Consider the following 23,163-nt stretch of genomic DNA (forward strand, 5'->3'; position numbering starts at 1 on the left):
GATTCAAACATCATCATGAAATAAATAGTGAAGAGTAGCCTGTTTGAAAATGTTTTTAAAACGTATGACGCTCATTAAGCCCCAACATCTGCCTGTAAAAATCTAAAACTAACACTAAAACAAACAAAAGCTAAACTAAAACAGAGCATTTTTTTGCAAAATGAAAATTAAACTAAACTAATGAACTCAAAATATATATTAAGATATTATATTATGAAAACATAACTAATAAACCAAAACAAACCCAGAGAAAACTGTTACATGAATTTGTTTATTGTATGCATTGTTAATTTTAATTCATGTCTGCTATGCTGTATGGTTCTTTTCCAATAGGCTGAAGAGGAGGGGAAGTAGTGACTTTCTTCACACTCCAAACACAACTAGGTAAGATGAATGTAGATGATTCATTATGAAATGATAATTTTAAAAATGTCATAAATGTCATGTCATAAGTATTAGATCATGGACTGTGAAGCCATGGCTTTGTGTTGTCCCAATAAAGAAGTGATTGTCTTGACTCGTTAAATTACTATTGAAACTACTATTGAGAAGCTGAACTGCTTGATATAAAGATGTCTTTGTTAAACAGAAACACTTAGAGTTCAATGTCATGTTGTAATCAGAACTATCCCTTTCGATTAATAATTGAGATAAGACCTTTACGAATATTTTAAGAAAATAAAATGTTGGTCACGATTAATGAAACTATAATTTGTTGCAGCAGTATGAGGGAACAGTAGTGCTGCAGTTTTAAGAAGACACTAAGTAAATATAATGATAGCCAAATAAAATATAACTATGTACATTGAATGCAGTTTTTAAATGGTTATTAATGTGTAAATTAAACATTAAACTTTTAAAATGTATTTTTGGCACATTAAGGATACAGAGAGAGCTGCTGGAGGCCATGTCATCATTCCCACAAACACATTACTGGCTTGATCACATCATTTAATCTGGTAAATCAGATTATTTATTAAACTTAAAAAGTAAACATGGATCAAGATGTTTTATTAATTGAAATAAATATATTAATTTTCTGTTTCTTTATTCAACCTATTTGCCCAAGGGTGGAAATTAATTACTGAGCAACACCACCATTATCTAAGGTATTTTTACATTTTTATTAATGCTAATTATTAATTACCTGTTGCATATTAAAAAATAACACATGTAGGTCTTTTTTATATTGAACAGAATTTTACCTTTTTAAAATATTTTGGAGTATTTTACACCATTAGTTGGTACTTCATTGATTGTTCTTTCTGTAAAACAATCTCAAGTCTCACATTCTCCTCTGCTCTTACCAGCAACTGAAATTTATATTTAATGTGAAATAAATGAGACCTGATGTTCATTAATCATTACAGTGATGGAGTTGTAAAAATGCAATATTGATAGTGGGGATGTTCCAAACTATTACAAAGGATATGCTTGGATTTGAGCTATAATAATTCATAATTTTCTTTAATTTGAACCCACTAGATCAGCACCTACTTTACTTTGTTTATCCAAACACTTACTCATTCTTTAAAAAATGTTTAATGTAATTGCAGGCCTAACATGGACTGGAGATGCAAACTGTGTTCTACATCCCTGGATACTTGGGCAAAGTTATTTAGGCATTATCTTTTGCAACATAGTCAGTATTCAAGAGTCAGCCCACTGCCATGTCTCTACAGCAATTGCATTTGCACTTTTCAGTCTTTTAATGCAATGAAAACCCATCTGTCACGTTATCATAATGACACAGACAGACTAGATGCGACTGACAGAGTACAGGCAGCACATGCATTTTTCACCTGTCCCTTGTGTGACTTTAAGAAGCCTTTTTCTAAGGCAATGTTGTTTGAACACTTGAGAGGTCATTTAAGAAATCACGAGATGGTTATATGCCCTTTCAGAAACTGTAATTACAGCACAAATGCTTACACATCATTTAATGCACACAAAAGCAGATACCATGGAGAGAGTTCAGACTTTGATCTTAGAGTTCTTTCAGCAGAAAATGTTAGTGACCAAGTCCTAACTGCTGAAGAAGAAAGTGTTGGTGAAGGAAATGTTGAGTGTGAAAGCACAGAAGAACTGGATCTCCCTGAGATGGAGAGTCAATGTGACACAGATAGTTTACGACTTAACTTGGCATCACTATTCCTAAAGATGCAAAGTATCCTTCATGTGTCTGACATGGCATCTCAGGAAATAGTGGATCATCTGGCTCAGATTTTTTCTTTGTCCCAGCCTCTTCTCAAAAAGACTATAAGAGAGGTCCTACAGATTCATGATGTCACTGTTAGTGAAACGACTTGGGATGAGGTAGTTAGTGCTGTTATGGACAGCAACATTCTTGTCAGTTCCACAGCCAAAGGGGGGACACTATCGACAACTAAGAGAAGGAAAACATTTTTTGAGAAAAATTACCCTGTGGTAATTCCTGTGCAGTATACAATAGATTCTGGACATACAGCAGTCTACATACCCATTCTCGAGATGTTACAAAAACTCTGCAGACATACTGACATTCTGGACAAAGTGCAAGAAACAAAGATGGCACAACCAGGTCATTATATGAGCCACCAAGATGATTCATATTTTAAAGAGAATGACTTCTTTTGCTCCTCAGATGAGCTAAAGCTGCCACTAATTTTGTACATTGATGATCTAGAAATAGCGAATCCACTGGGTACTTCAAGGAAGATCCACAAACTCTTAAAAGTTCTTTTTACTGGATACTTGCAGATCTTCCCAGTAAACACAGATCTGGCTTGCACGTGATTCAACTGGCAGCACTATGTAAAGTTACCGACATTCAGATGTTCGGCTATGAAAGAGCTCTTGGTCCTTTGTTGCGAGATCTCCATACTCTTGAGCGAGATGGGGTTTTCATTGAGTCCATTGGTAAGGCAGTCCGGGGTACAGTCATGTGTGTGGTTTCTGATAATCTTGCAGCCCATACACTAGCAGGCTTTACCAAGTGTTTCAGAGCAGAATATTTTTGCAGATTCTGCACAGCTACGCAAGACACCATTCAGACTCATAATGCTGGGAGTGAAGAATTTAGTCAAAGAACTAAAGCCAGCCATGACAATGACGTGAATGCTGTGATGCATGGGGACATTTTGAGCCAGTGTGGTGTTCAAGAAGAGTGTGTCCTTAGCCGATCACTGGAGCATTTTCACACAGTCACAGGTTTCCCACCGGATATTCTCCATGATCTTTTTGAGGGTGTTGTGCCCACAGAAATGGCTCTGTGTATAAGAGAGATGATGCGAAGCAAATACTTCACATTGGAGTATTTGAACAACAAGATTGTGTCGTTTCCATACCAGCACACAGCCAAAGTTGACTGACCTCAGACTATTTCCAAGACTTTTGCAGCAAAGAACACAATTGGAGGCAATGCCCATGAAAATGCCACGTTGCTCAGATTGCTCCCTTTAATGATTGGTCATATGGTACCTGAAGGAGACAGAGCACGGACTGTGTTGATGGACTTGAAGGAAGTGGTTGAGATAGTACTGTGCCCGGTATTCACAGATGAATCCATTCAGTATTTGCAGTCAAAGATACTGGACCACAGAAACATGCTGCAGGAGGTTTTCCCTGATTTCAAACTCCGGCCTAGACATCACTACATCAAACACTACCCTGACCTCATTCACTGTTTTGGGCCCCTTGTCCATTTGTGGACAATGAGATTCGAGGGCAAACACCGCTTTTTCAAGCGTGTTGTGCATGACACACAAAACTTCAAGAATGTGTTAAAAACACTAGCAAACAGGCATCAGCACATGGTGGCATTTTATCTCAGTGGCCCATCATTTTTTAAACCTCATCAGCAGACATCAAATGTCTGTTCTGTGATGGTTTCAGCACTTCCTGATGTTGCAAAGGTGTATGTTGAACAAATAACAGACAGCAGCATGATTTACAGTACATCAAAAGTCAATGTTGATGGGACTGATTATGGTGTGGAAATGTTTGTGTCTGTGGGACAGGAGGGCGGACTGCCTCAGTTTTGCAAAGTTGAGCAGATTCTCCTCGTGAACAACTCTGTCGTCCTTCTTAGCAGACAACACAGGTCTTACTACATTGAACACATACGATCGTATGAACTTTCTTCTCAGAGTTTGACTATTAATACCTTATCTGACCTCAATGACACATCACCTCTCTTTGCATACAACACAAATGGTAGACTGCTCTTATCACCCAAACGGTTTATCTCACGACATTAAAAAGTATCTTGCACCAACCAGTGTGTTGTTAACAAAATGAAAGAGTAGGCCCCTTCAGTACTTGTAACTTAGTTAATCCCAATATTACCCAACAGTTCTTTCTCTCTGAAAAGAGGTAGCTTGTACCTGATCTCCTTTGTGATTCAAAAGAACAGTTAACACTAACTTGATGACCTTGTACATATTTTTTTTTGTTTATTTCAAATAGAACTTTGAGACACCAGCACAAATCAGGAGATGGCTGCTCCAAGGAGATTTGTGCTTTGTGTATTTGTTTCCACGGATGTTGCCATGAAGCTCACTCTAAGTGAGCAACCACAGTCAGTCGAGGAGCTAAAGAGCATAATGCAAGACCGTTTCAAGCCAAGACTGGATGGTGAATTCACATTGCAGTATGAGGATCCTGACTTTGATGGACAACTAAGTGTTCTTGTAGACATTCAAGAATTGCCAGAGAAGGGTACACTGAAAGTCATGAGATCTGAAAGAGATGACAGCTCAACTGCAAGTTCTGATACAGATATCCTCCCCCACGTTCCTTTAACTCAACGTCAGAAGAATTGGCCAGATTGTTTCCCTCTGCCTGCTTTTTCTTTTGAAGTTGAGCATGTACTTCAGGAAGGAAACACTGTTTTTGAAAGATCTGGAAAGACCGTGAAATTGACAAGGTCCCAAAAGCACAACATCCTGGAAACCATGGCAGAAAAGATGTACAGCTTCAAGCCATATCCAAGTGACAGGGAAGTAGGAATGGCAGCTGAAGCGCTTGTTACATCATATCCATGTCTCAGCAAACCTGGAAGCAGGAACGGCTGGTATGGATGGAAGGTTTGCTTGAAGTTCAAGATGGGGAATTATCGGACAAAGCTGGCTAGAACAGGATGTGCCGAGGTGTCCATCAACACAGGCAGGAGAAGCCAAACCAACCCTGATAATGAACATCCCCACTCGAATATCAAGAAAGCCAGACGGGCTGAAGTAAACTACTTGCCGGACTTTCCCAGAGGAGAAAGCCAGGCTTCTCTGGAACAAATGAGACATCATTCAAGAAGTAGAAAAGACAGAGAAAGATCAGATGTTAATTGAGAAGCTCATGCAGACAACCTTTGCCCTCCTTCGCCAAGATATTGTGCAGGGAAGTCCACAGGTGAAGGACTTTTTGGAGAGATGGCGAGCCCTGAAAATGGAGTCACAGGTAAAAACTGTTTTCATGTATCACAAAGACCATGCTTCTCAAGACAAGTACATAATTTTCCCAAGTTTAACTGTTTTCAGCTGAACACTAATCTGTTAACATTTGTTTGTATTTTCCCAGGTGTTTGCTGAGTTCCATCGCATCACATATGTGAACCTATGCAACACATTCTACCGTGAGCTTGACAGGCACACACCACAACTGCTTGCCTTGTTTAGGCAGAAGGCCTCCCGAACGGGCAAGACAGCAGAGGCGCTGCAGGAAATTCTAAGGATTTATGACCAGCAGGTAAGTTGAAGCATTACTGAGCTATTGACAAACTGTTGCTCTACTAATATGTTTTCTTTCAAAATAGGATGTCTGTTGTTTTTTTTTTCCTCTAAGGTTTAAAAAAGCTATTTAAAAACAAATTTAGATAGATGTTTTTCTTTCAAATAATACAACAGTAGTGCAATAGTAAACAATTCTTGTCAGCTTAAACCATCTTTTTGATTTTTTGGAAGTTAAACTTAATTCTTTATAGGTCATGTACTGTCTTGGTTTTGAGATGCTGCAGACAAGTGCTGCTATGTTAAGCTTACTGTCACTTCCCCCAAATTAAAATGACTTTTATCTCCTCTTGCCTTTGATAAAGGAACAGCATGATATACACATGAGACGCAGTCTGGCCCTTTGTGCTCTTCCTTCATACCCACGAGAAGATGACTTTGAGTTCTTCAAGACATGCAATGTATGTATTGCCTGACTTAACACAAATGTCTATCAATGGCCACAAGATATACTGTACATGTTGTTTATCTTTTTTTTGAGCAAACACAATCTGACTCCTTAAATATCACAGTGATCAACTATTCGGCCTGTTTGGTGCTGAGGCACCACTAACTTTTGCAAGGCCAAGCTTTTAAGAAATCTGTGACAAATTTGTGCCTCTTGTTGAATGTAAAAAGTAGTTGAGTAAAAAAAGGGAAATATAGAGGAAGAAAGAATATCTCTATCTTATATTATTTGTCAAACAGATGCATTCACATCTCCAGTATTCCATTCCTGAGTTAACGATTCAAGCCTGAGACCAGCTTTTCAAGCAGACTCGAGTACAGTGCCCGAGCACAGGCATGTTTGTGTTCATTCTTATAAAACAAAACAGACATTGGGCCTAAGAGTACTTAGGTGTGGGCCTGGGTTCTTAATGTGAAAAAATCCCAAAATCACATTTGGCTGAGATTTTAGAGTCAAGATAAAGAGAACAAATCATTATGACTCCTAAAAGCCTGTTAACTTGGGTAGTTGCATACAAGTGTTGTGTCAAGACAAGAAAATGTTAACTCATCTTTATTTCTGCATGTAATTCCAGTGCATAACCCCAAATCCAGCTTCTTGAAACATCTCTATAACCTTTTACTTTATTCTGTATGTTTATGTCTGTGTGTATTTTGCAGTGGGAAGATGATCCAGACATTGAGGACACTCCTGTCGCTCTCCTCTCCGTGGCAACGGACAACCCCACTGGCACCATCCAGTTTAACCCCGACAGCATTTCTGTCGTGATCGAAGATGGCATACTTGTGAGATGTCTCCCCAGGTTGGCTGATGCACTTCTTCTCTTGTTTGGCTTAATCTATGCATTGCATTTAGATTATCCAAAGAAACTTATCCACACATTTACCTTTGTTCAGAAAATACTGCTGTGTTTTGATGATAACAGACCACTCAAACCACGCCTGCTAAGTTTGAAAAATGAGTTGTTCAGCAATATTTAAGGCACCAGTGCCAAAATGAGACATCCCTGGTCCTGCTAAGATTGATAACTTTGCACCGTACCTCAAAGGTGGCCGAAGAGAGGAAGTTCCTTAATGTACTTGTTAGCTGTTAGCAGAGTAAGTATGTTGTGTTGCTCAGTTCAAGTGTGCATTAAGTGATCTATGAAACAGTGGTTAACCTTTAAGTAATTTCAGAGTTTTCCTCTGCTTTATCTACCTCAACAATGTTGCACTGTTTGTGACTGATTTTGTTTTAATAATTGGATGTGTTAGCTTTGATTCCACCAAAATGTATTTTTTCATTTCATGAATAATTTGTTGGTTATTAGTAATTTTGACCTTGATTTGCACCTTGTAGCGACTACATTGAAATTTATTATTTATGGTATGTTATGTATTTAATCAAGTACACGCTTTTTTTATAACAGCAGAGTATAATTTGTGGGTTTTTTTGTTTTGTTTTGTTTTGTTGTCGTGTTTATATCACACCTTTATCACTGTTGTGGAAATTACTTAAAAGAACTGCTCTGGGGTTTATTTGTTGTTTTGGTAAGTGGACATGCTGTGCATTTAGGTTCTGTTAAAATTAACATGGTCTGCCTTCCTATAAAATACAGTTCCGATACCTGTAATACTGTCAAGCCTTAACAATAACCTAAAGCTAAACTAGTTTAACAAAACTGTTGATGTTTTATCAAAGGTTGTTTTAAACCTTAATTAAAAAATGTGAACTGAAAAAGACATGTGAGGTGTGTTTTTGTTTTTAGACATTGATAGCAAATGTACGTATACATGAATATATGTTTTTATATATATATAATTTTAAGCAGGATTATAAATTTGAGTTGGTTCAGCTTAAAAATGAAACTTAATTTTAACTTAAAAAATTAAGATAACAAGAAAGCATTTGAGTAAACTGAAAGTACATTTTTTAAGTTCAGTCAAACTCATAACATTTATTTCCACTACTCAAAAACTAAGATAATATAAAGAAAGCATTTGAGTAAACTGGAGGTATATTTTTTAAGTTCAGTCAAACTCATAAAATTTATTTCCACTACTCAAAAACTTTTATGTAATCAGTTACGACAAATATTTTGAGTATTTTCACTTGTTCAGGTTTACATTGTAGGTTCAGGAATTGGAGGATTCTTTGCAAGATATAATTTTGCAACACAGTACAATGTTCCAGACAGCCAGATACTTTGGACGTAAAAACGTTTGTGAGAAGCATGCACTCGTAGAGGACTACCTGAGATGGTACATTACAGGACGCAACCAGATTGCCATTCAAAGGTATGCTGTATAAGGCTCCTTTTTTACTATCGATCATCAAGAATGTCATACTTGAGTTTTTAACAATCTAACATTCAGACAGTATTGCCAATTGGATATCAAATCAGTCAGTGCTAATTGTGAGACACTGCCATAATATATTTCTGAAATTGCCGCAACATCCAGACTGTAAAAGTGCAATCCTCAGGCGCTATCTCCTGTTTTTTGTCCCTGTCAGGTTAATGCTACACGAAAATGTTAAATTTATTTAAAAATACTGGATTCATTTTATATTCTAGAACTTTTATGATGCACAAGGAAATACAGAGATGTAAATCATGAATTACAGTCTGACACCGAGTAAATTTTGTGGCATAGCTGAGCTCCACTGCACAATTTTCCAAAGTTAACAGCTGCTACTACTGACACTGATCAGCAAGTTCGAACTAAAAATTCATTTCCCCATTGACCCTGAAATACCATTTGGCATGTCCATCTTTCCTTGGTTTAATTCGTGCTAATAGAAATGGTTGTCCTTTTTTTAACACACATCTGTTTCTTGCAACATGATAGCATGAGTTTATGGGAAGAAGTTAGTCACTAATTTCAGTGCACTATGAATTATTTTCCATAAGCTCCTATATAAACAATCTGCTTTACCTGTGCACATGACAGTACAGTATATACAATCAAAAGTCATGTCAAAATATGTTAAGTTAAAAATCTGTTTTTAAAAACATTACCATACTGTTATGTTTGATTGTATTTTTTTTCCTGTCAAAACTCAAAAACTGCACCTATGTCTTACACAGTAATTATCCTTGATAGATTCAAAGATGAACTGGCAAGTCTGCAGTTTTTGGCTGCTCTGCAGCAGCATTCAGGTGCGCTGGCTCCTGTTCTGTACCATTCTTCCAAGGCCCTGACTGCAGCAGAAATGGAAAGCATGTTCCGTCCAGACCGCAGCCAAAGAGGCAGCAACACATGGCAGAGGGAGAACAAAACAAATGGGTTTTGGGCTGACTTTCTTCTTGATTGTGAAGGTTTGTCAAGGCATTGTTTGATATTTATAAATTGTGGTGTAGTTGTATTTCTGAATTTTCTCATAAATATATGACTAACTAAAATGTTGACTGTTTGTCTTTAGAAAAAGTGACGGCAGTGTCCCTCGAGGATGTGCTCATGTTTGCCAGTGGTTTAGAAGCCTTTCCACCTGCAGGAATGACACCCTCTCCAACCATTGAATTTTTAACCGATTCACCTTTCCCAGTGGCATGCATCTGCACAAATACACTGAAGCTGCCGCTCTTGGAATCCTACAGTGACTTTAAGACAAACATGGAGTTTGGGATCCAAAATGCTCCAGGGTTTGGATGTTTTTAGCTGTCAGTGGTACCTTTTATGCATAAAAGCGACTGTTAACCTGTGTGAGGGCTTGTATATATTTTAGTCTTTACAGCAAGCTACATGCACATTTTACGTTCATCTGTGTGACGGCCTGTGTATATTTTCGTTTGTGCAGTTAGTTATATGCATAGCTTACCCAAAATGTTAATAGCTTATGTGAACACCTGATTTGTCTTTGTTTCTTTGTTGTTGGTCCTTTTTTTCATTTAAGAACCTGCTCAAAATAGGACCTCAGTACAGTCACAGTGTACCAAAATATGTGGTATTCTCAACTCTTCTCCACAAAGATTCATATACACACAACTACACACATTTTCATGGCTGACAGTGTGGAGACATGGCTAGGCACTGAGGAACGGGAGAAATGCCACCTTTGGGGCCGTTAACACTGGTAGGAGAAGCAGGGTAATGACTCTGCCAGCACCTGGACCATCCTGACTATGACAGATGGGCAGACCAACAAGGTGGCGAGCCCCCCAACCAAAAAGACCAAAAGGACCTGGGAGTCAATGTCTATAGCCCAGCTATTTGCTTGAGTGATGTAAAGGTCTGAGGCTGGCTTCCAGTCTTGTGGCTGTTGTAGTCCGTTTTGTTCCACAGCCTGATGGACGTATTCCTTAACATCTGCATCACTGCATAAATCAATCACTTCCCTTACCTCGGGAAACACATCCAGCTCTGCATCTTCAACAAAGAATCCACAGTCCCTTGAACCAAATCTGAAAAATTAGATAATATACAGTATTATAAAGGACATGATATAAAATGGTCATTGTAAGATCTGTGATTTTTGACAAACAGAAACATTTATGAACAATTGTAGAGGCAGAGGCTTTAAATACAAAATGATAACTTTTACTCCTTAAATTTTATGTAATATATATGATGTAAATCCTTACTATCTGTGAGGCAAGAGATAGAGTTTGTTTGGGATCCCTCCTGGACATGATGCCAGTCTGCTCGGACGAATCCGGTGCTTGTTCCACAGGTCCATGCGTTCATCCAGGTCTTTCTGCAGGATATTACTGAGGCAAAATCTCAGTTAGCACTGGTGTTCATGGGTGCCATTGAAAAGTCCAGAATCTCTCAGGTCTCCAAACAGGTCCATCCAAAACTGAGACCTATTTCACACAGATCACAGAGAAACCAGAAAGGAGACAAACTATGATTATCACCAAAGTATTCAACCACTGATGTGATTACATTTTGGAATAGAATCATTTCTAAGCAATTTGTATTCATATGAAACAGTCAAAGAATACTAATTTGAAACAATACAGTGAAGCAAATGACAAAGCTGCTATTGTCATTTAATGTGAATACTACATGACAAACACAAAGAGGTTGTGAATAATAAGCACTGGTCAGTTAAACACGGACGATCAGTTTCACTGTTACAATACAGTTTCCAATGTACTTCTCTTTTCTCAAACAGACCTACATACCTCCCTCTTCTGAAAAAAGACCACCATGACTCGATACGCTGGTTCCCTGGTGATGAGCCGTAACTGTGGCTGGATGAGCTGGCATAATAATCAGTATGTCCATGGCGAAGGGTACACTGTATTGCTGCCATTGTTCCATTTTCTGTTCCAAGGTCAATTCGTAATCTCATTGGAACAACACCAACAGTCTTGACACAGTTAATGTAGTTGCGAGCAATGACAGATGGATTGTTGTTTGATGGTCCACAAACAAGCCACATGATTCTTCTCGAAAATCCATCTATACATCCAGAAAGAGCCAGGCCAAACGGTTTGAGTTTGTCGTATCCATCTACATGCCAAATATAGTTTGGGCCCAAGGAGTGATATGTCCATCATGTAAATCTCCTACGTCTTCTTAAAGCAATCCTTTGGGGATTCAGTTGTCTCAGTGACCTCATTACCACATCACGTTTAACACAAAGTCTATGTTTCTATGTTGTTGTAGAACTTGCCACATAGTCCGATATCTGAACAATTGCCCTGATCCATCAAGGTCGTTTAAAATTGGGTGCCTCACCTCGGTTAGTGGGGAGTAGTTGCTGCGTTTAAATAAGCCTGCTTCTTTCAAACGGGTCTTCAGCGTTCGAATACTCATCTTAATATCGTGAATCGTCGATAACATGTCGACTATCACAGCATATGTATCTCCTGCATCAAAATACTGCTTGAAAACTGAGAGAACGTTGTCACTTGCTGCGGTCATGTTTTGAAAACTTCTTCTTCCTGTGTGAGAGGAGTGAGAGTGGAGGAGCAGAGCAGGAGAGAGAGTTTTGGCTTCTTGTCCCTTTTTTCTATCTTTTTTCTCTTTATTCTTTTGGTGGTGGTTTATGTAGGTGTTTGTGTTTGCACTGGTTTAGTTTGGAATAAAGTTTGTCTTTGTGTTGGTGTGTTTTTCCCCGCTGGCCTATGGCTGGCAGGGCCCTGGTGAGGAGCTGTCATGGCGACCAGTGTTGGGACGAATGTGTTATTGCATTATTAGTTACTGCCAAAAAAGTAACTTTGACAGTAATTAATAATCAAATGCATTATTTCGAAAATGGAAGGGGGAACGATCCGTTTATAAGTTTATTTTACGTTATTTTACTATCTCGGCTGAGCAACTGTGTTCATTTCCAGTGTCGGGGGGGCTTGCAAGAGACAGGAGGAGAGTGAGCTGTGATGTGGGGGCGGGTTTGTTTATAAAAGCAAGAACGTGCAAGACATCATGGCGGAAACTAGGGCAAGTTTCTTCACGTGGAAGTACGCTCACTACTTCTCCTTCGTTAAGCAGAAGGAGAAAAATGTTTATGTCAAATGCAACTTAAAGTAAAAAGATGCATAAACTTGAAGTTACAGGTGGATTTCAGTCAGTTTTCCAAAGGAGTTATACATGAAGTGCTCGTTATAGTTCTCTCTCTGAAAAAAACAGTATTTGTATCCTGTGATAAAAAAAGGCCATAACTTTTGTTCAAAGTGAGTTTCGAGTGACATTTCAATCTGACAAAAAAAAAAGATGCATAAACTTGAAGGTACAGGTGGATTTCACTCAGTTTTCTTCAAAATACAGGAGTTCTGCATGAAGTGTTCATTTTGGCATTCTCTCACTGTGAAAACGCTATTTGTGACCTGTGATACAAAACAGCCATAACTTTTTTTCAAAGTGAGTTTTCACGCAAGTTTCAACCTGAAAGCATAGAAAGATGCATAAACTTGAAGTTACAGGTGGATTTCACTCAGTTTTCCTCAAAATACAGGAGTTCTGCATGAAGTGTTCTTTTTGGCCTTCTCTCGCTGAGAAAACTCTATTTGTGACCTGTGATACAAAAATGCCATAACTTTTCTTCAAAGTGAGTTTTCAGTCAAGTTTCAACCTGAAAGCATAGAAAGATGCATAAACTTGAAGTTACAGCTTGATTTCAGTGAGTTTTCATCAAAATACAGGAGTTCTGCATGAAGTGTTCATTTTGGCCTTCTCTCGCTTAGAAAACACTATTTGTGACCTGTGATACAAAAATGACATAACTTTTCTTCAAAGTGAGTTTTAAGTCAAGTTTCAACCTGAAAACATAGAAAGATGCATAAATTTGAAGATACAGCTTGATTTCAGTGAGTTTTCATAAAAATACAGGAGTTCTGCATGAAGTGTTCATTTTGGCCTTCTCTCGCTGAGAAAACGCTATTTGTGACCTGCGACACAGAACAGCCATAACTTTTGTTCAAAGTGAGTTTTCAGTCAAGTTTCAACCTGAAAGCATAGAAAGATGCATAAACTTGAAGTTACAGCTTGATTTCAGTGAGTTTTCATCAAAATACAGGAGTTCTGCATGAAGTGTTAATTTTGGCCTTCTCTCGCTGAGAAAACGCTACTTGTGACCTGCGACACAAAACAGGCATAACTTTTGTTCAAAGTGAGTTTTCAGTCAAGTTTCAACCTGAAAGCATAGAAAGATGCATAAACTTGAAGTTACAGCTTGATTTCAGTGAGTTTTCATCAAAATACAGGAGTTCTGCATGAAGTGTTCATTTTGGCCTTCTCTCGCTGAGAAAACACTATTTGTGACCTGTGATACAGAACAGCCATAACTTTTCTTCAAAGTGAGTTTTAAGTCAAGTTTCAACCTGAAAGCATAGAAAGATGCATAAAATTGAAGTTACAGGTGGATTTAACTTAGTTTTCCTCAAAATAAAGAAGTTATGCATGAAGTGTTCCCTTTTTGCCTTCTCTCGCTGAGAAAACACTATTTGGGACCTGTGATACAAAACAGCCATAACTTTTGCCAAAAGTGAGTTTTCAGTCAAGTTTCAACCTGAAAGCATAGAAAGATGCATAAACGTGAAGTTACTGGTGGATTTCACTCAGTTTTCCTCAAAATACAGGAGTTCTGCATGAAGTGTTCTTTTTGGCCTTCTCTCGCTGAGAAAACTCTATTTGTGACCTGTGATACAAAAATGCCATAACTTTTCTTCAAAGTGAGTTTTCAGTCAAGTTTCAACCTGAAAGCATAGAAAGATGCATAAACTTGAAGTTACAGGTGGATTTCAGTGAGTTTTCATCAAAATACAGGAGTTCTGCATGAAGTGTTAATTTTGGCCTTCTCTCGCTGAGAAAACGCTATTTGTGACCTGCGACACAGAACAGCCATAACTTTTGTTCAAAGTGAGTTTTCAGTCAAGTTTCAACCTGAAAGCATAGAAAGATGCATAAACTTGAAGATACAGCTTGATTTCAGTGAGTTTTCATTAAATACAGGAGTTCTGCATGAAGTGTTCTTTTTGGCCTTCTCTCGCTGAGAAAACTCTATTTGTGACCTGTGATACAAAAATGCCATAACTTTTCTTCAAAGTGAGTTTTCAGTCAAGTTTCAACCTGAAAGCATAGAAAGATGCATAAACTTTAAGTTACAGGTGGATTTCAGTGAGTTTTCATCAAAATACAGGAGTTTTGCATGAAGTGTTCTTTTTGGCCATCTCTCGCTGAGAAAACTCTATTTGTGACCTGTGATACAAAAATGCCATAACTTTTCTTCAAAGTGAGTTTTCAGTCAAGTTTCAACCTGAAAGCATAGAAAGATGCATAAACTTGAAGTTACAGCTTGATTTCAGTGAGTTTTCATCAAAATACAGGAGTTCTGCATGAAGTGTTCATTTTGGCCTTCTCTCGCTTAGAAAACACTATTTGTGACCTGTGATACAAAAATGCCATAACTTTTCTTCAAAGTGAGTTTTAAGTCAAGTTTCAACCTGAAAGCATAGAAAGATGCATAAACTTGAAGATACAGCTTGATTTCAGTGAGTTTTCATCAAAATACAGGAGTTCTGCATGAAGTGTTAATTTTGGCCTTCTCTCGCTGAGAAAACGCTACTTGTGACCTGCGACACAGAACAGCCATAACTTTTGTTCAAAGTGAGTTTTCAGTCAAGTTTCAACCTGAAAGCATAGAAAGATGCATAAACTTGAAGTTACAGGTGGATTTCAGTGAGTTTTCATCAAAATACAGGAGTTCTGCATGAAGTGTTCTTTTTGGCCTTCTCTCGCTGAGAAAACTCTATTTGTGACCTGTGATAACAAAAAAGCCATAACTTTTCTTCAAAGTGAGTTTTCAGTCAAGTTTCAACCTGAAAGCATAGAAAGATGCATAAACTTGAAATTACAGCTTGATTTCAGTGAGTTTTCATCAAAATACAGGAGTTCTGCATGAAGTGTTCATTTTGGCCTTCTCTCGCTGAGAAAACACTATTTGTGACCTGCGACACAGAACAGCCATAACTTTTCTTCAAAGTGAGTTTTCAGTCAAGTTTCAACCTGAAAGCATAGAAAGATGCATAAACTTGAAGTTACAGCTTGATTTCAGTGAGTTTTCATCAAAATACAGGAGTTATGCATGAAGTGTTAATTTTGGCCTTCTCTCGCGGAGAAAACGCTATTTGTGACCTGCGACACAGAACAGCCATAACTTTTGTTCAAAGTGAGTTTTCAGTCAAGTTTCAACCTGAAAGCATAGAAAGATGCATAAACTTGAAGTTACAGCTTGATTTCAGTGAGTTTTCATCAAAATACAGGAGTTCTGCATGAAGTGTTAATTTTGGCCTTCTCTCGCTGAGAAAACACTATTTGTGACCTGTGATACAAAAATTACATCACTTTTCATCAAAGTCAGTTTTAAGTCAAGTTTCAACCTGAAAGCATAGAAAGATGCATAAACTTGAAGATACAGCTTGATTTCAGTGAGTTTTCATCAAAATAAAGGAGTTCTGCATGAAGTGTTAATTTTTGCCTTCTCTCGCTGAGAAAACACTATTTGTGACCTGCGACACAGAACAGCCATAACTTTTGTTCAAAGTGAGTTTTCAGTCAAGTTTCAACCTGAAAGCATAGAAAGATGCATAAACTTGAAGTTACAGATTGATTTCAGTGAGTTTTCATCAAAATACAGGAGTTCTGCATGAAGTGTTCTTTTTGGCCTTCTCTCGCTGAGAAAACTCTATTTGTGACCTGTGATACAAAAATGCCATAACTTTTCTTCAAAGTGAGTTTTCAGTCAAGTTTCAACCTGAAAGCATAGAAAGATGCATAAACTTTAAGTTACAGCTTGATTTCAGTGAGTTTTCATCAAAATACAGGAGTTCTGCATGAAGTGTTCATTTTGGCCTTCTCTCGCTTAGAAAACACTATTTGTGACCTGTGATACAAAAATGCAATAACTTTTCTTCAAAGTGAGTTTTAAGTCAAGTTTCAACCTGAAAGCATAGAAAGATGCATAAACTTGAAGATACAGCTTGATTTCAGTGAGTTTTCATCAAAATACAGGAGTTCTGCATGAAGTGTTCATTTTGGCCTTCTCTCGCTGAGAAAACGCTATTTGTGACCTGCGACACAGAACAGCCATAACTTTTGTTCAAAGTGAGTTTTCAGTCAAGTTTCAACCTGAAAGCATAGAAAGATGCATAAACTTGAAGTTACAGCTTGATTTCAGTGAGTTTTCATCAAAATACAGGAGTTCTGCATGAAGTGTTCTTTATGGCCTTCTCTCGCTGAGAAAACTCTATTTGTGACCTGTGATACAAAAATGCCATAACTTTTCTTCAAAGTGAGTTTTCAGTCAAGTTTCAACCTGAAAGCATAGAAAGATGCATAAACTTGAAATTACAGCTTGATTTCAGTGAGTTTTCATCAAAATACAGGAGTTCTGCATGAAGTGTTCATTTTGGCCTTCTCTCGCTGAGAAAACACTATTTATGACCTGCGACACAGAACAGCCATAACTTTTCTTCAAAGTGAGTTTTCAATCAAGTTTCAACCTGAAAGCATAGAAAGATGCATAAACTTGAAGTTACAGCTTGATTTCAGTGAGTTTTCATCAAAATACAGGAGTTCTGCATGAAGTGTTAATTTTGGCCTTCTCTCGCTGAGAAAACACTATTTATGACCTGCGACACAGAACAGCCATAACTTTTGTTCAAAGTGAGTTTTCAGTCAAGTTTCAACCTGAAAGCATAGAAAGATGCATAAACTTGAAGTTACAGCTTGATTTCAGTGAGTTTTCATCAAAATACAGGAGTTCTGCATGAAGTGTTAATTTTGGCCTTCTCTCGCTGAGAAAACACTATTTGTGACCTGTGATACAAAAATTACATCACTTTTCATCAAAGTGAGTTTTAAGTCAAGTTTCAACCTGAAAGCATAGAAAGATGCATAAACTTGAAGATACAGCTTGAAATCAGTGAGTTTTCATCAAAATACAGGAGTTCTGCATGAAGTGTTAATTTTGGCCTTCTCTCGCTGAGAAAACGCTATTTGTGACCTGCGACACAGAACAGCCATAACTTTTGTTCAAAGTGAGTTTTCAGTCAAGTTTCAACCTGAAAGCATAGAAAGATGCATAAACTTGAAGTTACAGCTTGATTTCAGTGAGTTTTCATCAAAATACAGGAGTTCTGCATGAAGTGTTCTTTATGGCCTTCTCTCGCTGAGAAAACTCTATTTGTGACCTGTGATACAAAAATGCCATAACTTTTCTTCAAAGTGAGTTTTAAGTCAAGTTTCAACCTGAAAGCATAGAAAGATGCATAAACTTGAAGTTACAGCTTGATTTCAGTGAGTTTTCATCAAAATACAGGAGTTCTGCATGAAGTGTTCATTTTGGGCTTCTCTCGCTGAGAAAACACTATTTGTGACCTGTGATACAAAAATGCCATAACTTTTGTTCAAAGTGAGTTTTCAGTCAAGTTTCAACCTGAAAGCATAGAAAGATGCATAAACTTGAAGTTACAGCTTGATTTCAGTGAGTTTTCATCAAAATACAGGAGTTCTGCATGAAGTGTTAATTTTGGCCTTCTCTCGCTGAGAAAACGCTATTTGTGACCTGCGACACAGAACAGCCATAACTTTTGTTCAAAGTGAGTTTTCAGTCAAGTTTCAACCTGAAAGCATAGAAAGATGCATAAACTTGAAGTTACAGCTTGATTTCAGTGAGTTTTCATCAAAATACAGGAGTTCTGCATGAAGTGTTCTTTTTGGCCTTCTCTCGCTGAGAAAACTCTATTTGTGACCTGTGATACAAAAATGCCATAACTTTTCTTCAAAGTGAGTTTTCAGTCAAGTTTCAACCTGAAAGCATAGAAAGATGCATAAACTTTAAGTTACAGGTGGATTTCAGTGAGTTTTCATCAAAATACAGGAGTTTTGCATGAAGTGTTCTTTTTGGCCATCTCTCGCTGAGAAAACTCTATTTGTGACCTGTGATACAAAAATGCCATAACTTTTCTTCAAAGTGAGTTTTCAGTCAAGTTTCAACCTGAAAGCATAGAAAGATGCATAAACTTGAAGTTACAGCTTGATTTCAGTGAGTTTTCATCAAAATACAGGAGTTCTGCATGAAGTGTTCATTTTGGCCTTCTCTCGCTTAGAAAACACTATTTGTGACCTGTGATACAAAAATGCCATAACTTTTCTTCAAAGTGAGTTTTAAGTCAAGTTTCAACCTGAAAGCATAGAAAGATGCATAAACTTGAAGATACAGCTTGATTTCAGTGAGTTTTCATCAAAATACAGGAGTTCTGCATGAAGTGTTAATTTTGGCCTTCCCCCGCTGAGAAAACGCTACTTGTGACCTGCGACACAGAACAGCCATAACTTTTGTTCAAAGTGAGTTTTCAGTCAAGTTTCAACCTGAAAGCATAGAAAGATGCATAAACTTGAAGTTACAGGTGGATTTCAGTGAGTTTTCATCAAAATACAGGAGTTCTGCATGAAGTGTTCTTTTTGGCCTTCTCTCGCTGAGAAAACTCTATTTGTGACCTGTGATAACAAAAAAGCCATAACTTTTCTTCAAAGTGAGTTTTCAGTCAAGTTTCAACCTGAAAGCATAGAAAGATGCATAAACTTGAAATTACAGCTTGATTTCAGTGAGTTTTCATCAAAATACAGGAGTTCTGCATGAAGTGTTCATTTTGGCCTTCTCTCGCTGAGAAAACACTATTTGTGACCTGCGACACAGAACAGCCATAACTTTTGTTCAAAGTGAGTTTTCAGTCAAGTTTCAACCTGAAAGCATAGAAAGATGCATAAACTTGAAGTTACAGCTTGATTTCAGTGAGTTTTCATCAAAATACAGGAGTTATGCATGAAGTGTTAATTTTGGCCTTCTCTCGCGGAGAAAACGCTATTTGTGACCTGCGACACAGAACAGCCATAACTTTTGTTCAAAGTGAGTTTTCAGTCAAGTTTCAACCTGAAAGCATAGAAAGATGCATAAACTTGAAGTTACAGCTTGATTTCAGTGAGTTTTCATCAAAATACAGGAGTTCTGCATGAAGTGTTAATTTTGGCCTTCTCTCGCTGAGAAAACACTATTTGTGACCTGTGATACAAAAATTACATCACTTTTCATCAAAGTGAGTTTTAAGTCAAGTTTCAACCTGAAAGCATAGAAAGATGCATAAACTTGAAGATACAGCTTGATTTCAGTGAGTTTTCATCAAAATACAGGAGTTCTGCATGAAGTGTTAATTTTTGCCTTCTCTCGCTGAGAAAACGCTATTTGTGACCTGCGACACAGAACAGCCATAACTTTTGTTCAAAGTGAGTTTTCAGTCAAGTTTCAACCTGAAAGCATAGAAAGATGCATAAACTTGAAATTACAGGTGGATTTCAGTGAGTTTTCATCAAAATACAGGAGTTCTGCATGAAGTGCTCATTTTGGCCTTCTCTCGCTGAGAAAACACTATTTTTGACCTGTGATACAAAAATGCCATAACTTTTTTTAAAAGTGAGTTTTCAGTCAAGTTTCAACCTGAAAGCATAGAAAGATGCAAAAACTTGAAGTTACAGCTTGATTTCAGTGAGTTTTCATCAAAATACAGGAGTTCTGCATGAAGTTTTAAATTTGGCCTTCTCTTGCTGAGAAAACGCTATTTTTGACCTGCGACACAGAACAGCCATAACTTTTGTTCAAAGTGAGTTTTCAGTCAAGTTTCAACCTGAAAGCATAGAAAGATGCATAAACTTGAAGTTACAGCTTGATTTCAGTGAGTTTTCATCAAAATACAGGAGTTCTGCATGAAGTGTTCATTTTGGCCTTCTCTCGCTGAGAAAACACTATTTGTGACCTGTGATACAAAAATGCCGTAACTTTTCTTCAAAGTGAGTTTTAAGTCAAGTTTCAACCTGAAAGCATAGAAAGATGCATAAACTTGAAGTTACAGGTGGATTTCAGTGAGTTTTCATCAAAATACAGGAGTTCTGCATGAAGTGTTCATTTTGGCCTTCTCTCGCTGAGAAAACTCTATTTGTGACCTGTGATACAAAAATGCCATAACTTTTCTTCAAAGTGAGTTTTCAGTCAAGTTTTAACCTGAAAGCATAGAAAGATGCATAAACTTGAAGTTACAGGTGGATTTCAGTGAGTTTTCATCAAAATACAGGAGTTCTGCATGAAGTGTTCATTTTGGCCTTCTCTCGCGGAGAAAACGCTATTTGTGACCTGCGACACAGAACAGCCATAACTTTTGTTCAAAGTGAGTTTTCAATCAAGTTTCAACCTGAAAGCATAGAAAGATGAATAAACTTGAAGTTACAGCTTGATTTCAGTGAGTTTTCATCAAAATACAGGAGTTCTGCATGAAGTGTTCATTTTGGCCTTCTCTCGCTGAGAAAACTCTATTTGTGACCTGTGATACAAAAATGCCATAACTTTTCTTCAAAGTGAGTTTTCAGTCAAGTTTCAACCTGAAAGCATAGAAAGATGCATAAACTTGAAGTTACAGGTGGATTTCAGTGAGTTTTCATCAAAATACAGGAGTTCTGCATGAAGTGTTCATTTTGGCCTTCTCTCGCGGAGAAAACGCTATTTGTGACCTGCGACACAGAACAGCCATAACTTTTGTTCAAAGTGAGTTTTCAATCAAGTTTCAACCTGAAAGCATAGAAAGATGAATAAACTTGAAGTTACAGCTTGATTTCAGTGAGTTTTCATCAAAATACAGGAGTTCTGCATGAAGTGTTCATTTTGGCCTTCTCTCGCTGAGAAAACGCTATTTGTGACCTGCGAAACAAAACAGCCATAAATTTTGTTCAAAGTGAGTTTTCAGTCAAGTTTCAACCTGAAAGCATAGAAAGATGTATAAACTTGAAGTTTCAGCTTGATTTCAGTGAGTTTTCATCAAAATACAGGAGTTCTGTATGAAGTGTTCATTTTGGCCTTCTCTCGCTGAGAAAACACTATTTGTGACCTGCGACACAGAACAGCCATAACTTTTCTTCAAAGTGAGTTTTAAGTCAAGTTTCAACCTGAAAGCATAGAAAGATGCATAAACTTGAAGTTACAGATGGATTTCAGTGAGTTTTCATGAAAATACAGGAGTTGTGCATGAAGTGTTCATTTTGGCCTTCTCTCGCTGAGAAAACACTATTTGTGACCTGTGATACAAAAATGCCATATTTTTTTTCAAAGTGAGTTTTCAGTCAAGTTTCAACCTGAAAGCATAGAAAGATGCAAAAACTTGAAGTTACAGCTTGATTTCAGTGAGTTTTCATCAAAATACAGGAGTTCTGCATGAAGTGTTCATTTTGGCCTTCTCTCGCTGAGAAAACACTATTTGTGACCTGTGATACAAAAATGCCGTAACTTTTCTTCAAAGTGAGTTTTAAGTCAAGTTTCAACCTGAAAGCATAGAAAGATGCATAAACTTGAAGTTACAGGTGGATTTCAGTGAGTTTTCATCAAAATACAGGAGTTCTGCATGAAGTGTTCATTTTGGCCTTCTCTCGCTGAGAAAACTCTATTTGTGACCTGTGATACAAAAATGCCATAACTTTTCTTCAAAGTGAGTTTTCAGTCAAGTTTTAACCTGAAAGCATAGAAAGATGCATAAACTTGAAGTTACAGGTGGATTTCAGTGAGATTTCATCAAAATACAGGAGTTCTGCATGAAGTGTTCATTTTGGCCTTCTCTCGCGGAGAAAACGCTATTTGTGACCTGCGACACAGAACAGCCATAACTTTTGTTCAAAGTGAGTTTTCAATCAAGTTTCAACCTGAAAGCATAGAAAGATGAATAAACTTGAAGTTACAGCTTGATTTCAGTGAGTTTTCATCAAAATACAGGAGTTCTGCATGAAGTGTTCATTTTGGCCTTCTCTCGCTGAGAAAACTCTATTTGTGACCTGTGATACAAAAATGCCATAACTTTTCTTCAAAGTGAGTTTTCAGTCAAGTTTCAACCTGAAAGCATAGAAAGATGCATAAACTTGAAGTTACAGGTGGATTTCAGTGAGTTTTCATCAAAATACAGGAGTTCTGCATGAAGTGTTCATTTTGGCCTTCTCTCGCGGAGAAAACGCTATTTGTGACCTGCGACACAGAACAGCCATAACTTTTGTTCAAAGTGAGTTTTCAATCAAGTTTCAACCTGAAAGCATAGAAAGATGAATAAACTTGAAGTTACAGCTTGATTTCAGTGAGTTTTCATCAAAATACAGGAGTTCTGCATGAAGTGTTCATTTTGGCCTTCTCTCGCTGAGAAAACGCTATTTGTGACCTGCGAAACAAAACAGCCATAAATTTTGTTCAAAGTGAGTTTTCAGTCAAGTTTCAACCTGAAAGCATAGAAAGATGTATAAACTTGAAGTTACAGCTTGATTTCAGTGAGTTTTCATCAAAATACAGGAGTTCTGTATGAAGTGTTCATTTTGGCCTTCTCTCGCTGAGAAAACACTATTTGTGACCTGCGACACAGAACAGCCATAACTTTTCTTCAAAGTGAGTTTTAAGTCAAGTTTCAACCTGAAAGCATAGAAAGATGCATAAACTTGAAGTTACAGATGG

The 23,163-nt window shown here is 37.5% G+C and overlaps 1 protein-coding gene across 1 annotated transcript; it reads left to right on the plus strand.

The window, feature by feature from the left end:
* The first annotated feature begins 331 nt into the window (after positions 1-331).
* Positions 332-7,916, plus strand: LOC147256986 (uncharacterized). The gene is made up of 5 exons (XM_086210061.1): positions 332-384; positions 4,447-5,433; positions 5,554-5,721; positions 6,068-6,163; positions 6,870-7,916. Exons 2-5 carry the CDS (start codon positions 5,314-5,316, stop codon positions 7,188-7,190), a joined length of 705 nt encoding a protein of 234 aa, XP_086066187.1. The 5' UTR covers positions 332-384; positions 4,447-5,313; the 3' UTR covers positions 7,191-7,916.
* Positions 7,917-23,163: the final 15,247 nt, after the last annotated feature.

The sequence above is a fragment of the Aulostomus chinensis genome, chromosome 8 (assembly GCF_037954235.1).
Source record: "Aulostomus chinensis isolate RoL2024-O1b breed Wild chromosome 8, RoL_Achi_v1.0, whole genome shotgun sequence".
In the NCBI taxonomy this organism is placed as follows: Eukaryota; Metazoa; Chordata; class Actinopteri; order Syngnathiformes; family Aulostomidae; genus Aulostomus; species Aulostomus chinensis.

Excerpts from the sequence above, each read along its gene's own strand:
- LOC147256986 (XM_086210061.1), top strand. The coding sequence starts at position 5,314 with ATGTTAATTGAGAAGCTCATGCAGACAACCTTTGCCCTCCTTCGCCAA. Across the intron at positions 5,722-6,067 it reads TAAGGATTTATGACCAGCAG|GAACAGCATGATATACACAT; the intron begins GTAAGTTGAAGC and ends CCTTTGATAAAG. Across the intron at positions 6,164-6,869 it reads AGTTCTTCAAGACATGCAAT|TGGGAAGATGATCCAGACAT; the intron begins GTATGTATTGCC and ends TGTATTTTGCAG.